Source organism: Vombatus ursinus, unplaced genomic scaffold (genome assembly GCF_900497805.2).
Source record: "Vombatus ursinus unplaced genomic scaffold, bare-nosed wombat genome assembly UNPS02014818.1, whole genome shotgun sequence".
NCBI lineage: Eukaryota > Metazoa > Chordata > Mammalia > Diprotodontia > Vombatidae > Vombatus > Vombatus ursinus.
In genome coordinates, this window is record NW_020954596.1 from 17,116,819 (window position 1) to 17,133,349 (window position 16,531).

The 16,531-nt window shown below is 38.4% G+C and overlaps 1 protein-coding gene across 3 annotated transcripts in view; it reads left to right on the forward strand.

The window, feature by feature from the left end:
* Positions 1 to 15,869, forward strand: part of EVC2 (EvC ciliary complex subunit 2) — a 205,446-nt gene extending 189,577 nt beyond the window's left edge. For all 3 annotated transcript variants that reach the window (XM_027836686.1, XM_027836688.1, XM_027836687.1), the window contains 3 exons: positions 9,306 to 9,502; positions 11,491 to 11,592; positions 15,127 to 15,869. In XM_027836686.1, the coding sequence (XP_027692487.1) occupies positions 9,306 to 9,502; positions 11,491 to 11,592; positions 15,127 to 15,457 (630 nt within the window). In that variant the 3' untranslated portion in view covers positions 15,458 to 15,869. The remainder of the gene's footprint in view (positions 1 to 9,305; positions 9,503 to 11,490; positions 11,593 to 15,126) is intronic.
* The last annotated feature ends 662 nt before the right edge of the window (positions 15,870 to 16,531 follow it).

The window sequence follows — 16,531 nt, forward strand, 5'->3', positions numbered from 1 at the left end:
AAAAGACAGTCTCTGACCCCAAGGAGAGGCCAATATTCTACTGGGGGTAACAACCTGGGCACAGAAAAGTACACATGAAGTAAAGCTAAATAATTTCAAGAACAAAGAGAATACTACAACTTCAGGCATTAGAAAAGATCTCATGGGAAATGACCTTTGATTTGTGCTTTGGAAGATTAGAAACATTAGGAGATCGGGTCAATTTTCTTCTGGAAACAAATGCTTTCTTACAGTTACTTGAAGAGAACACATTTTTGAGACCTAATCCCATTCCAATTTGCAACGTCCAGTTATTTCTCTCCGTACATTATAGTAGAATTACATTATAGTAAATGATTAATTTAATCAGGGGTGATCCTGACTTATAATTTCATTGGCATTCAAACTGGCAAAATAAAATATTAAATGACAGAATTTAATGTTTTATTTTTATAAAAGTACTTTTACCTTTAGTTAAAAAATATTTCATTGATGATTTTTTTTTTACATTTCAGTTATCTCCCAATAACCTTCAATCTCATACTCTGTATTTGTGTATATGTGCATGGATGTCTGTGATGTGGAACAAAACTATCCAATTTAGCAACCAAGACTGATAGAGTATGTAACATTCCACACCCAAAGTTCACCATCTCTCTACTGGGAGGAAAGAAGTATGATCAGACAATTGTCCTAGAGATTTTAGAACACAGAACATAGAATGTTAGGGCTACAAGGGACCTCAGTATGTAGAATGCTGGACTGGAATGGATCTGAGAATGTAGACTATTAAAGCAAGAAGACCTTAGCAGTGGTCTCAAAAGTGGGGCCATGACCTGATGCCAAAGCATTATTGAGGCTTGACCCCCAAGGGGTGTGTGATCAACCAATCAGAGCATGTGAAGATATAGGAACATCTTACCCTTCCAGTGATAGCCAGTCATGGGGTTTGTCTCCAATATAATGACATCAACTTTTATCTCTTAACATTTCTCCACTCCACCCTTCCCTTTCCAGGGCACACTACCAGCCACCTCCCACCTCTTCCAAGCTTGTTGTCAGACACCCACAGCAACAGCCACACAGTTGCCATTGGTAAAATTCCATACCCCTTTAGCATAATCACCACTGCCCCTCCTCCCATCCCATTACCTCATGGCTTTTGGAGTCTGTCTTGGCTCTGTACTTTGGGCAATGACTGGTAAGAGACCTACTCCCCCTACTCCCCCTGCTGCTTTTTCATTTTGGTTGGCCCAGACTGAACAGGTACAGATGGGTTGAGACAGATCTCAGATGTCATCTTTTCCTCCAAACCTGCCGCACTTGCACTCTTTCTGATTACTGCAAAGGGCACTAACATCCTTCCTTCCAGTGACACAGGCTTATGACTTTGGCATCATCTTTGACTCTTTTCTCTCTCTCACCTCCCATGTCCAATCACTTGCCAAATCTGATCATCTCTATCCCCATTTCCCTCCCATCTGTCCCTTCTTTTCTCACATAGCCACCATTCTAGTTCAGGCCCTCGTTATCCCTCACATAGACTATTGGAATAGCCTCTTAATTGGTCTTGTTACCTTGTTTCACCCCCCCTCCAATTTATTCTTCACACAGCTGCCAAAGTGATTCTCCTAAAGCTTCAGTCTCAGAATATGGCACTTTCCTATTCATTAAAGTTCACTGGCACCCCATTAACTTTATAATAGAATATTAATTCACGTTTATCTCCTCCCTTTAAAATTTATATCTTTGTGTAAGTTTTATAATGTAAATAATTATTAATACATTAGTATTTGGGGGAGCAGGGGGACAAACCAATCATTTGTTGAGTTGACTCTGTGATAGGTACCATGCTGAGTGCTTTACAAATGTTATCACATTTTCTCCTCACAACAACCCTGAGAGCTTGTTGCTTTTGTTATTCCCATTTTATCAATGGAGAAACTGAGGTAGAGGTGAAATGACTTGTTCCGAGTAACACAGCTAGCGAGTGTCTGAGGTTGCATTTGAAGTCAGGTCTTCCTGACTCCAGGCCCAGTGCTCTAGCCATTCCCTGACTAATCAATGTCTGAGCCAGGATTCATAGAATCTTTACCTTGAGAGCAGATCAGGACCCTAAAAGCCTACTGCAACCCACTCATTTTTGGATGATAAAAATGAAGCTCAGGAAAATAAATGCTAACTGAAAAATGCACAATGATTTAGTGGCAAAAATCAGACTAGAACCCAGGTCTATTTCATTTCTATAAAATAAATAGCACTTTAAATGATGTTTTCTCTTGATCCCTCTATATTTTCTTTTTTTATTCTTTCTTGTCTTAAAATAATGGAATCTGATATTACCCAGGTGGTTTATGATTTAAGGCATAAACAACACTGCTTATGTACTTGGAATGGAAGAAATGTTACATAAATTCTAAGAAAAGTAAATTTAAGAAAGCTCAAATAATCAGAACTTTTTTGGATCATTTTAACTTTATGAAATATGGAGAGAGTATCACATACTATTAAAATTAAAATTAACCTTTGAGAACACTTTGCCTAGCACTGCCACTTTATTTTTAATTAACAAAAAAATTGATTTTCTTTCCCTCCCACCACTTCCCAACACTAGCGGGAAAAAAAATAAAAGAAAAATAAAACTCTTGTAATAAACATTCCCAAAAAATATGTTTCATCCTTCATCCTAAGTCTGTCCCCTCTCAATCGGGAGATGGGTAGCGTGCTTCATCAGTGGTCCCCTGGAATCGTTGCTTTGATCAGAGTTCTTAGGTCTTTTAAAGTAGTTTGTTTTTACAATGTTGTTGTATAAATAGTTCTCCTTGTTCTGCTTCTTTCGCTCTGCATCAGGTCATACAAGTCTTCCCAGGCTACAATGACACTGCCCTTTTCATCATTTCTTACAACAGAGTAGTTTTCTTTTACATCTGTATATCATAATTTGTTCATCTACTCCTGACTTGATAGGCTCCATCTTAGTTTCAAGTTCTTAACTATTACAAAAAGAGTTTCCTTACATATTTTCATACATGTGGGTCCTTTGTCACTTTCTTTGATCTCTTTGCAGTATAGACTTAGTGTCAGTACTGCTGGATCAAAGAATATGCATGGTAAAATAGCCTTTTGGGCAGAGTTCCAAATTGCTCTCTGGAATGACAGGTCTACCAGCAAAGCATTCATATGCTTATTTTCCCGCAGTCCTTTTGCTATTTAACACCTTTATTGTACAGATGAAGAATTTGAGACACAGAAAGGGAAGATAATTTGCACAAATAGTGGCAGAGAAAAATAAGATAGATTATATTGGAATGATAACAATACCTTAAATTATGTGCCATATATTGCACCTTTTCAAAATGTTATTAGAAATTTATTTAGAAAACCAGCTTCCATTTAATATTTGCATTCGTGTAAGTACAGATGCAACTCAATATTTTACATTCATAATAACTATGTAATGATAACTGATGTTTCAAATGTTAATGATAATAACGACAATGATAGTTTACATATGAATAGTTATTATCTTCATCTTGGTCAACCACCTCCTCCTTTTGGATCTAAGAATGGATCTTGGCTTTCCTCCTAGTTTTTATTCTATCTGTCTAATGTTCTTTCTCAATTTCCTTTGCTGGTTTGAAATCAATTCCATTGAGTGAACATTTATTAAGTTCCTACTAGGCACACATGGGGCAGCTAGGTAGAACAGTGGGTAGAGCACCAGGTCTGAACAATCATCTTTCTGAGTTCAACTGTGGCCTCAGATACTTCTAGCTGTGTGACCTTGGGCAAGTCATTTAAACCTGTTTGCCTCAGTTCCCTCATCTGTAAAATGAGATGGAGAAGGAAATGGCAAACCATCCCAGTATCTTTGTCAAGAAAACCCCAAATGGGGTCACAAAGGGTAGGACGTGACTGAAACAACTGAACAACAAAGGCACAAAGACACTGGGAATAATAATAACTATTATAATTTTTATTAATTTATTTTGATTTATCAACAATCACTTCCATAAGCTTATGAGTTTTAAATTTTTCTCGCCCCCCCCCACCAAGATGGCACATAATCTGAAATAGGCTACACATACACATTCCTATTAAACATTTTCACATTAGTGATGTTATAAGGAAGAATTAGAACCAATAGGAGGAACCACCAGAAAGAGGAAACAAAACAAAACAGAAGAAAAAAAAATAGCCAATAGTATGCTTCGATCTGCATTCAGACTCCATAGTTCTTTCTTTGGATGTAGATAGCGTTTTCCATCGTGAGGCCTTTGGAGATGTCTTAGATCCTTGCATTACTGAGAAGGGCTAAGTCTATCAACATTAGTCCTCACATAGTGTGGCTGTTAACGTGTACAACGTTCTCCTGGTTCTGCTCACTTCACTCAGCATCAGTCCATATAAGTCTTTCCAGGTTTTTCTGAAATCTGCCTGCTCATCATTTTTTTAAAGACGAACTGCAATTAAAATTTATTCCATTTTAGGTTGAATGGCAATTACATTAAGTGGCACTACCATATAAATGATGTAATTTGCAAAGAAAGCGTGTAGGACCCTATTTACAGCTATCCCTATCTGCTCATCATTTCTTCTAACACAATAGTATTCCATTACGTTCATATACCACAACTTGTTCAGCCCTTCCCCAGTTGATGGGCATTTCCTCAATTTCCAATTCTTTGCTACCACAGAAAGAGCTGCTATAAATATTTCTGTACATGTGGGTCCTTTCCCCCTTTTTATGCTCTCTTTGGGATACAGCCCCAGAAGTACTATTGCTGGGTCAAAGGCTATGCACATTTTTATAGCCCTCTGGACATAGTATTATTATTATTAATAATAATACAGCTCCTACCCTCCTATCATCTATTTTTCTGCTCAATAAGCATGGGTATCCCCCATGACTTCCTCCTAGACCCTTTTTTCTCTACATCCTCAATATTGTCAACAATATCATTATCTCCCATCAGTTCAATTACTATCTTTATGCAAACGAGTCTCAAATCAATATACTCAGTCTTTGTCACTCCCTTGTCCTAAGTGCTTGAAATTACCACCTTGTTGTCATTGAGGTATCTCCAATTCAACATTTCCATAAAGGAACTCTCTACCTTTCCTACGATACAACCCCTCTCAGAGCTCCATCATTCTTTTAGTCACCCAGGTTCACAACCTAGAATCACTTCTACTTTCCTTCCCTTTTCATACACACACACTTCTCTATCCAGTTAGTTGCCAAGTGTTATCAGTTTTAACTCAACCACATCTCTCATCTTCTCTCCATTCACATGACCTGTCATCCTACTTCATATCTTTATTTCCTCTAGCCTAGCCTAGATCATTATAATAGTTGTTTAGTTTCTGGGCTTCAAGTCTCTCTCCTCTCTCACCCATCATCTACCACTCCATATTAATATTCACATATTCCCATAATACAGGTCAGACCATATGACTCATCTCAGACTGTAAGCTCTTTAAGAACAAGGACTGTCTTCTGCCTTTCCTTATAGCTCTTAGTGCCTGGCACATAATGGGCCCTTACTAAATACTGGTTGACTGGCTGACCCACCTAGCCCCAGATCATCCGTAACTCCCTATTTTCTCTAGGATAAAAATGTCCTCAATCTGAAATTTAAGCCCCCTTCAACCTGACTCTCATTTACATTTCCAAATTTATTTCGTATTATTATTTTGTGCACAATCTACATTGATCCAAATTGGCCTGTTAGCTAAACCCTAAGTTTTGCTTTCCATCTCCCATCTTTCTGTCTTTCGACAGGCTCTCCTCTATTCCTGGAATTCCTTCCCTCCTCACCTCTACCTCTTACAATGTCTAACTTCATTCAAGACTATGATGATGTGCTTCTTCCTACATGAAGCCTTTTTTTTTTCTTAGCTACTCAGTTACTAAGGCTTTCCTTCTTGAAATTACCGTGTATTTCCTTACCTGTGAATGTGTTGGAAATTACCAGGAAATTATAAACTCTTTTAGACAGGGATCATTTCATTTTTCTTGTCCTTTATACAGAATCTAGCATGGTATTGCTGAAGGAATTTATGGACTTGACATAATTTCCACATTATTTCACTTGATCTTCTTGATAACTCTGTGACATAGGTTACAGAAGTATGATTATCCTCCTGTTACAAATTTTTTTTAAATTGATGCTCATTGAGGGAAAGTGACTTGCTCAAGGTCACAGGGCAAGTAAGTAGCAGATCAAGACTGCAATCCTGCTGACTTTCTTCTCAGAACATTTAGGATTGCTCAGATCCCTGCTGGAAATTCTAAGGATGGATACCAATTGCAGCTCAACCAAAGAAAAATGCTGTGGAGAAATGGAATGAGCTGCCTCTAAGGGGAATGACTTCTCTCTCACTGCAGGTGATAGAGCAGAGGCTGAATGACTTAATGTGTTAAGGATGTCGTAGAGAGGTTGGTCTGGGAGTAAATGTCCCCGACATTCCTTCTAACTTCAAGTGTATGAAAGATTGCAAATTTCTGACTTAAAAGTTCTATTGCATCTTTGATAGCACCAAGTATAGCACTGGGAGCCTGTACCATGTACCATATTACTATTTGTGCACACTCTACATTCATCCAAATTGGCCTATTAGCTATCCCCTAAATTTGGCCTTCCTTCTTCCATTTTTGAACAGGTTCTTCCCCATTCTGGGAATGCCTTCCCTTCTCACCTCTGCCTTGCTGACCCATTACAGAAGCCTACTGAGGAGCATGACCTATGAATTATAGTTAGACATATGGATCTTTGTTATGGGGAGTTCAAGACTGATTCCTTTTCATTTATTGCAGTCTCCCTTTTTTCCATTGGTTCTCAAATTAACCTTCTAATGGTGAGTGGGAGCATGAAAACCTCAATTCTCCCAAATTCATAATTAAAAGTTTATTTTCATATCTGATCAAGAAAAACTGATCCAAGATCAAACATAGTTCAGAAAACTCTTCATTTCAGAATTTTTATGTTAATCAGTCTCCAAACATTCTGTTCAGAATAGAAATACATTAATAAATGATTATTGAATTTTGGCTGAATATGAGAAATCTATGTAGTTTGTTTTAGTGAAATTAAACATTTTTATTTTATATTCTCTCATTCTGTGTGTATGTGTCTGTCTGTCTCTGTTTTTCTATTTCTCTGTTTGTCTCTCTCTCTCTCAAGCTGCATTGATAGCTATAACTGTGATAGAGCTATTCTCCTGCCCCCAATCTGCTTTCTCAGGATCCTTCCCTCTATTCATTCTCTGCATTGCTGCCACCACTATCTTCCCAAAACAGTGTTTGCATTATGTGGTCCCTAAAGCCAGATTGTATATTTATTATTATCTTTAAACATAACTTATATTTATGGCTAAAAAGTACTTCATATCTACAACTTCATTTGATAAATAATAATAATAATGATAATACTTACTAACCTGCAATGCTTTAGTGTTTACAAAGCACTTCTAAATTCATTATCAATCAACAATCCTGTGAAGGAGCATAGTGTACAGAGCACTGAACTCCCTGTATTTGAATCCAGTCTCCATTAATTACCCATCTGACCTTGAACAAGTTACACTGTCTGGGCCTCAATTATTTTCTGTATAACACAAGATGGTTGAATTAAATGGGATCCTTCTAGCTCCAAATCCTGTTATTCTAGGTGGTGTGAGTGTTATTAATCCCATTTTACAGATGAACAAATGGAGGCTCAGAGAGATGTGTGATTTTACCAAGGCTTCACAATTAGTAAGCAGTAGATGTTGAGGCATGAACCCAGGTCTTCTGATACCTAGGCAAGGATTTGTTTTGTTTTAACCACTATATCCTGCTAGCCCCCTCCTCACGATAAAGACAGAGCCATAGAATGTCAGAGCTGAAAAACTTCAGTCATCTAGATTAGCTTGTTCATTTTACAGAAGACGAACTAAGGCTTGCATGAGGTCTCAGAAGATGTGAGAGGCAGAACTGGGACAAGAGCTCCGATCTCCTTCATCCTAAATCAGAGCTCTTTCCGCCACCCCATGCTTCTTGCCTCTCAGTGTAATGGTGGCCCATTAGACGATGCAATACTTTGTACTTTCACCAAAGTTTTCTTTCACATATTATCTCTTTTCATCTTTGCAGCATCCCATAAGGTAGGTTTCACAGGTGTCTCCCTCAGATTTTTAATTTGTTAAATTATTTTCATCTCAACTAAACTCACCCTTTGAGCAATGGAGTGTCGAAGTACCTTCAATTAAATCTCATCTCTGCTATTTACTGTATGACCATGGACAGGTCACTTTCCCTTTTTTGGCCTCAGTTTCTTCTTCAGGAAAATGAATAGATAGGAGGACTAGATGACCTGAGATCTCTTGTAATTCTGACTCCATGATCTGACATGTCATAATGACTTGGAAGTGGTTTTGTGTTCTTGAAAGTCACAGAAATCTACTCTAAGCAATGGCAGGTTAAGACTTTTTGAGTACAGACCCAACAGTAGACTAGGTGCCTTTGTCAAGGAGCTGTCGTAACTACACATGGAGAAGCTCGGGATCGGAGTGTTGGTGAAGGCTGTTTTTGGTCACAGGGACTCATGAAAACTGTTTACTAAAGTATCGTGCCAAACTCAAATAGAAATGGAGGTCAATAAACCATACACAAGAATCCTGCTGATTCAACTACTGACCTAGGTTATCTACATTTTATCGTATTTTTGTTTATTTTGTTAAATATTTTTCCCAGTTGCATTTTAATCCTGTTTGTGCCTCACTTTGGAGTATTGTGGACTGCATGTGGCCTACAGGCCCATACTAAAGTACAGTTAGAAATAGGGGGAGTTGTGATATATATTAGCAGAAGCAACACTCAAACCAGAGAAGACACAGATCTTTGACATATTCAAGTGAATTATTTTCATATAAAAATTATTCCTTTATATCAAGTAAATTCTACAAGTTTTGATTCTTTGAACTGAATGTTATTTGCTGTAAACCAAAGCTTGGTTCCTTTACCCTAGGCAGAGATAAGAACCAGGAGTGATTGGTAATGATGGAAATTGTCAAAGGCACATATTTTGCTGACTAAGCTCTGTGTGTGTGTGCGTGTGTGTTTGAGAGAGAGAGAGAGAGAGAGAGAGAGAAAGGGGGGAGAGAGAGAGAGAGACAGAGCAAGAGAGACAGAGAGATGAAGATCTGAGAAAGTATTGGCAGAGCTGAACTGCTAAAACTTTTATCGTTCTGGGAGAAAACTTATAAGGCCAAATGAAATTAAAAACTGCTCATCATGAAGGTTGTGAACTGCAAGCATTTGAACTCTCCATTAACTCCACTAGGAGCTGCGATTGGCATCTTATTTATCCAAACTGACAATGGTGCCAGTGGGGATGTTGCACAGGCTACTGAGCTTGATGCTGCCTTCAAGTTCACAGACAGAGCTCCTCTCTGTTCTGGATGCAGTCAGCGATAAGTATGCAGACAACCTCATTGAAAGTGACAACAATGAAGCGCCTGCAGACAACAGTATGAAGAGGTAAGCTCTTTGTCGGACTTGGGGGAGGATGCATGGTTCAGGGAAGGTGAATGAAGTCAACTGCTTTAGGGAATTATGTGTGTATTTCACTGTGAGTGTGTAGGCATGCATCTTTAGGTCTCTTTCTAAAAATTAATAACATTTACAGCCAGAAGGGATCTTAGAGATCTTCTAATCTCTTTTCCCCAAACCCTCATCATTTTTCAAAAAATAAAATTGAAACTCAGAATTTAAGTAATCTAGCCATTTACATAAACAGCAGAACCAGGACTCAAGTCTTAGGGCAGCTAGGTGGTGTAGTGGATAGAGTGCTGGGCCTCAAATTAGAAGATGAGTCTTCCTGAGTTCAGATATGGCCTCAGATACTTCCTAGCTGTGTGACGCTGGGCAAGTTGCTTAACCTTGTTTGCCTCAGTTTCCTCATTCTGTAAAATGAGCTGGAGAAGGAAATGGCAAACCATTCCAGTATCTTTTCCAATAAAAACCCAAATGGGATCACAAAGAATCAGATACAAGTGAAAAATCAAGAACAATAACAACAACATCTGCCATTTTACAGATGAGGAAATTGAGGCCTACAGAAATTAAATGACTTTCTTAAAGTCACCCAAGTAGTAAGGAGCAGAGTCATGATTTGAACTCAGGTCTTCTGATTTCTAAATCATTACTTATTCTACTCTACTCCATTACCTTCCAGTTTTCTGGCTCCACATCCACTGTATCATATGATTTGGCATATCCACCTTTTTAATTCCATTTAGGGCATAGTAGGAATGAATAGGTCATCTTCTATTTTTAAATTTTATTAACTGTTTAAGTTAACTTATTGGGTATAAATAGACTGCATAATGTCACCAGCAGTGACTTGTGGGCCAGAAGTAACATAAAAGACAACATAAGCACATGAGTGACTAGAGTACACAGTCTGCCATGAGAATGAGATTTGAGAAATGAAGAGCGCAAATATTGCACTGGGTTCCATAACTTTATTGATTTAGATGAAGTCTCTAGTGAATGTGTTAAGTATTACCGGGAGATTATAAGCTACTCTAGGGAAGGGGGTCATTTCATTTTTCTTGTTCAATATATAATATCTAGCATAGTGAAAGCATCCCTAGTGTAGTGTAGATCCTTCCTGGAGGATGAATGGCCAATATGGACTAGCATCCCATAGAATGAAAAGGCTTGGATGGGTTATTATCTGCTTAGGTGGAAAAAGTACTCATGGTTTTCTCAGATCCACCCAGGTATTGAAGTGTAATAATTTAATGAACTTTACTTAGCAATCAATATTGCTTTAGGTTTTATAAGATATTGACTTTTGTAATTATAGTTGATCCTTCCAGCCCTTTAGGGCTCATCTGAATCTTTACCTTTTTTATTAACCTTCTCTAACCAAGATGGTAGAGTCTCAATCCTGGAAGGGATACCAGAGCTCTCCAGTTTAGTCTTTAGTAGACCAGAAAGGCAAATATAGCACAGTGGACATAGAACTAAATTTTCAGTCAAAAGACCTGAATCAGAATATGGGTTTTGTAACTTACTACCTGTGTGACCTTAAGTAAGTTAACCTTTGGAGTCCTCAGTTTCCTCGTCTGTAAAATAAGGAGATTGGCAGGGTGGGGAACCAAGGATTTGTTCTGTGAAGTTTGAATTCAGTCAAAGGGCCACACTTAAGGATCTAGAAGCCATATGTGACCTTGAGGCCACAGGTTCCCCATCCCTGGCCCACATGCTCTTTAAGGTTTCTGCTAACACTAAGTCCAATGACCCTCTCAGTTCTTTCTCCACTAGTCAGATGTCTTCAGAAGAAATTTTAAGAGATAAGGAATACAACCAGTCGTCCCTGCACGTGCCATTGTATCTTGGGGAGCTCAGCGGCAGATCGAGCTATTATGTTTTCTCTTCAAACTAATGATTGATTATTTTTCAACTTAAAACACTTTTAGAGCAGAAAAATGTGAAGATTTCCCTTTTTTTGCTTTTAGGAAGCACCAGGAGCTGTGGGAAGCTTTAGAGATCAAACTAAGACAAGATCTGATCAGCACAGGATTAGAAAAGACACTTTCAGCTCAGCAGAAGAAAGAGAGGTAATGACAGGCTTTCAGAATTTGCAAAAGGGGGAAACTAATCTATTCTGCTGCCTGTCACCTGCACTCACTTAAGAAGTTCATGGATGCCGGGCTTGTGTGGGGAATCTTTATTTAGAATAGAGGTTCTTAAACTTTTTTAGTGTTGTAGTGTCCTTTGGCAGACTGATGAAGACTATGGATCCCCTTTTCAGAATATATTTTTCTTAAATTTACAGTTGAAAGAAATGCTTCATTTCAGTTGGAAGCTAGTGAAAATAAAGAAGCCATTTTCCCCATCTAATTTCATAGACCCCTTGAAATATCTCTACTGATGCCTAAGGGGATGTGTGGACCCCAAGCTAAAAACCTCTAATTTAGAGTATTGGTAGACTTTTGATGAATATAAGAGTCCGGTAACTATTTCTTGTCTCTCAAAATATACCCTTACCTATGTCAACTATTTAATTAATAGTATACATTAATAGGTACATATAAATAAAGCTTATTTCACATACTTTTCTGATGTTTTTAGTCTTCTAGACTATGGTAGAGGCAGGAAATGCTTAGGTGTAGTATATCTGAATTTCCACAAAGAATCTGATGAAGTCTTGCATGACATTCTTGTGTACAAGATAAAGAAATGTCAAGGCAGATTTGCAATGGTCTCGATGTCCGAAGAATGCTAATTAGTATTCATTAATGGTGATGGGAGGGGGAGGGGGAGGAGGATTGGTGATAGTTATAAGATATCTAGACCTGTGATTTCATCAGTATAGGAAACAATTAGCGAGAAAACTATCTCCACAAATGCATCTTGGTAAATGTTCTGTTACCTTTCTTAGATTTATCGAACATATGCAGCCAGTGGCCAACTCTTATCATTTCTGCATCTCCCACACTTCTGGCTTCTGTCCCCTTCTCTCTCCTCATATAGCCACCACCCTTGTACAGGCTGTCCTCACGTCTTGCTAGCATTATGGCAAGAGCCTCCTCATTTGTCTCCTTACCTCACTACTCCCTTCTCCAATCCATTCTCCACTTAAATGTCAAAGTGATTGGGGCAGCTAGGTAATGCAGTGGATAGAGCATCAGCCCTGAAGTCAGGAGGAACTGAGTTCAAATCCAGCCTCAGACACGTAACACTCACTAGCTGTGTGACCCTGGGCAAGTCACTTAACCCCATTACCTAGCCAAAAAAAAATGTCAAAATGATTTACCTAAAGCACAGGTCTGAGCGTGTCATTTCTTTACTCATTAAACTCCAGTGGCTCTCTATTTCTTCCACAATCAAATATGAGCTCCTCTGTTTGGCATTTAAAACCCTTCCCAACCTTCCTTTCCAGTCTTATTTCACATTATTCCCCTTTGTTCACCCTCAGTTCAGCCATACCAGCCTTCTTACTGTTCATCTCTGACACTTAGTTTCTCATCTCTGTGGCCTTACATGGGCTAGACTCCCCTGCCTGGAATATACTTCTATCTCATCTCTGTCTTAGAATCCCTAGCTTCACTCAAGGCTTAGATCAAACACCACTTTCCACATGAAGCCCTTTATTTTCCCCCTGGCTTATGAAGTTTAGTTTGTGACCAGAAATCTTCCAGTCTGATTAAAAAAAAAATTCCAAACTGGTCCATTAACACCGTGCAAAAGGAATGACTTACTGAGTGACTGAATTTTTCCCTTCTCAACCAGTTGTTTCAGAGCCATTTAAACACAGCTTGTGAGCAAGTACAGTTGATTAAACATTAATCTTTGTTCCCAGTTTATTCCTTCATTATCCCAAGAACAGATGTTGTTTGTACCCTAAAAGAATAAGCAATAAAAGCCAGATTTGACAAACACTTTTCCTTCCCAAGTAAAGGAAACAAGATCCTCACTTTGTTTCATGTTGTTATGTTATTCTAGGTCCCTCATCAGTTGACATTATTGTTATTTATTGCTTAAAGCAAGCCATGGCTGACAGACATCCACTCTGAGCCTACCTTCTGCTCCCAGAGTGGCCCAGCCCTTATCAGAGGCCCCTGAGTCTCTTGTTCTTTGTTACTGTCCATCCCTCAGCTCCATCTCCCCACCCTGTTCTCTCTGTGGCCTCTTCTAGAGCTGCCTTCTACATTCCTCCTCTTTATTTGTGGAAGATCTTAGTTTATTTACACATATTCAGCCAAGGGTAAGAACATAACAGAAGCTGTAGAATGAATTGAAACGATAATTATAGTCCTGGAATCAGTAACAACAGCAACTTAGATTTCAATAGCATTTTAAAGTTTGCAAAGTGTTTTCCACACAATATCCCTGTGATGTAGGTAGCATAAAAAAGTAGTACGGTGGTGTTCAGAGAGCAACAAACTTAGAGTCAGAGGAAATGGGTTCCAATCATGACTTTGGGCAGGTCACTTCATCTGAAAATATGCCTTGCTAATGAATATACTGGTGTTCTTTCTACTACTTAGCTACCTCACATAGAGTAGGGATTATTACACACACACACACATAACACACAAATATGTGTGTATATGTATATATACATGTGTGTATGTATATATAAATAATATGTGTATACACATAAATATCATTTATATATTACATGTATTAATATATATACTATATATTATATTCTATCACACATAATATATAGTATACTATCATATGTTATATATACTATATAAATTATACTACATTATATTATATATACTATATATTATATTATGTGGTGGTGGTGGTGGTGGTGATGATATAACTACCATTTACTTTATTCATTATTATTATTATTATTTATTCACTTTAAAGTTTGAATAACATTTTACAAATGTTATCTCAATTGACCCTCACACCAACCCTGGGAGATATGTGTAATTGTTATCTCTATTTTACAGTTGAGGAAACTGAGGCGGATAGAGATTAAGTGTCTTTCTCAGGGCGACAAAACTAGTAAGTGTCTGAGGCTGGATTTGAACAAGTTGTCCTGACTGCATGTCTGGCACTGTACCCACTAGGTCACTTAGCTGCCTCTATATATCACATATAGGACATATACAGAGTAGACAGAAGGCAATCCAAGAGGAAAGGTACTTGGGAGAGGGAGAAATGGGAGACTAGGACAGGCTTCCTATAAAAGATAGGATTTGAACTGCTTCTTCTATTTAACTAAACCTATCTACAATGAGGCATTGCGGTATGATGGATTGAGAATTAGCCTTAGAGTCTGAAACGACCCAGGTTCAGCTCCTACATTTGACAAATACTAATCATATAACCACTCACCTTCTCAGTGGCCCAGGCAGTTCTGTGAATATAGGTTATAGATGAATTCCTAATCTGAATCAGTGGGAAAAGTTTTTGCCCCAGGAGTTCCCTACATGGATGGAATCACAAGTCCAAGACAACAACCCTCTCCAGTCTCACACACACACACACACCCACACACACACACACACACACACACACACACACACACACAAACACACACACACACACGCGTAAATAATATTCATTTCATTCCCCGGGTTGTCTTTTTTCTAACGATTCTAACTCTATGTATCTTATTCACTTAGCATATTAAAGAAGACACATCTTCCCCTTATGGAAAGGGTGGCATTGTTCCGAAGAGAAAGTGTACCAAAACTTTCAGCAGATTATGTTGGCCAGACCTCTGAAGTCCACATTAGAGATGCAGAAATAAGTGACTTATTAAGCACAGGCGAGAAACTCTTCATATTCAGAAATCCAGAAGAGCCTGCCATCTCTCTATGTGCCGCGTCAAAGAGAAAGAAGAAGAAGAACTTTCTGAACTCCAAGAAAGCCTCATTGGTTGCCTCAACACTTGGGAGTAAAGAAGGCAGGAAATTCTGTCCTTCTGCTGAAAATCAGAACATTGACCTGTAAATGTTAATAAAAGTTTAAATACATTTGTATTTTTGTATAACCTTACTGGAAGTTGCAAATATGAAACAGACACACACACAGCCATTGGCCCAGTTTCTGTTGTAATCTTTGCCTCTCTGGAATGAATCTTAGAGTGGACTTCCCAGGGAACACTTGCTTTCTGGGGAGGCATCTCTAGAGCAAGGCGTAAAATGAAGCCAGAACAGTGGCAGTGTGCACGACTGAGTCTCAACAAATAGGCAAGAGCCTTCATCAGTTTTCCTTGACGTTTGGCCAGGTCAACTCTTGCATGTTAAGAGAAAAGAGCCATTGGACTGTGTTTGCTAAAGTGAGTCGTGTTCCTTTGTTTATTGCAATATTTTATTTTTGTGTAAATGTGGACTATTTTAAAATAAATTTCATTTTGAAGCAAGCGGTGGAGAAATACTTCTGCTCCTACTTTGGGTGAAGATTCTTTTTGGTTATGACTGTGTGTTCATTGTGTGAGAGTGAGGGTATTGTGAGTATGGGAGGAGTCCATGAGTATTTTCCTGGTTGAACACATTTCACCACCATAAATAATAAGAGTTGTTTAGGATGCTCAGAGGACTAGAAGTCATGCTTAGTGAAGAATGGGATAGAGCAAAGTTTGTTAGCCTGGGGTAACCATTAGAGCCTTTCTTATAACTGTATTTATGCATCTTAAAAAGTATTTTGAGAAGAAGTTCATTGACTTCACCAGATTGTCAAAGAGGTCCATGAGGCAAAAAGTTAAGAACTCCTGGATTGTAGAAACTTGTAATATTTAGCCTGGAGGAGAAAAGAGTTAGGACAAATGTGATTCCTGATTGTCAGTCTAAGGGCCAACCTCAGGCCACAACAAGTTGTTATCAGTCCACTAAACTCTTACAATCATCTGTCCTTGTTTCATAAAACCTGGAAACTTAAAAAATACTCCCTTTCTTCCTCCTGGTTTTTTTTTTTTTTTTTTTTTTTAGGCAGTTGGGGTTAAGTGACTTGCCCAGGGTCACACAGCTAGTAAGTTTAAGTGTTTGGTGTGAGGCCGGATTTGAACTCAGGTCCTCCTGACCTCAG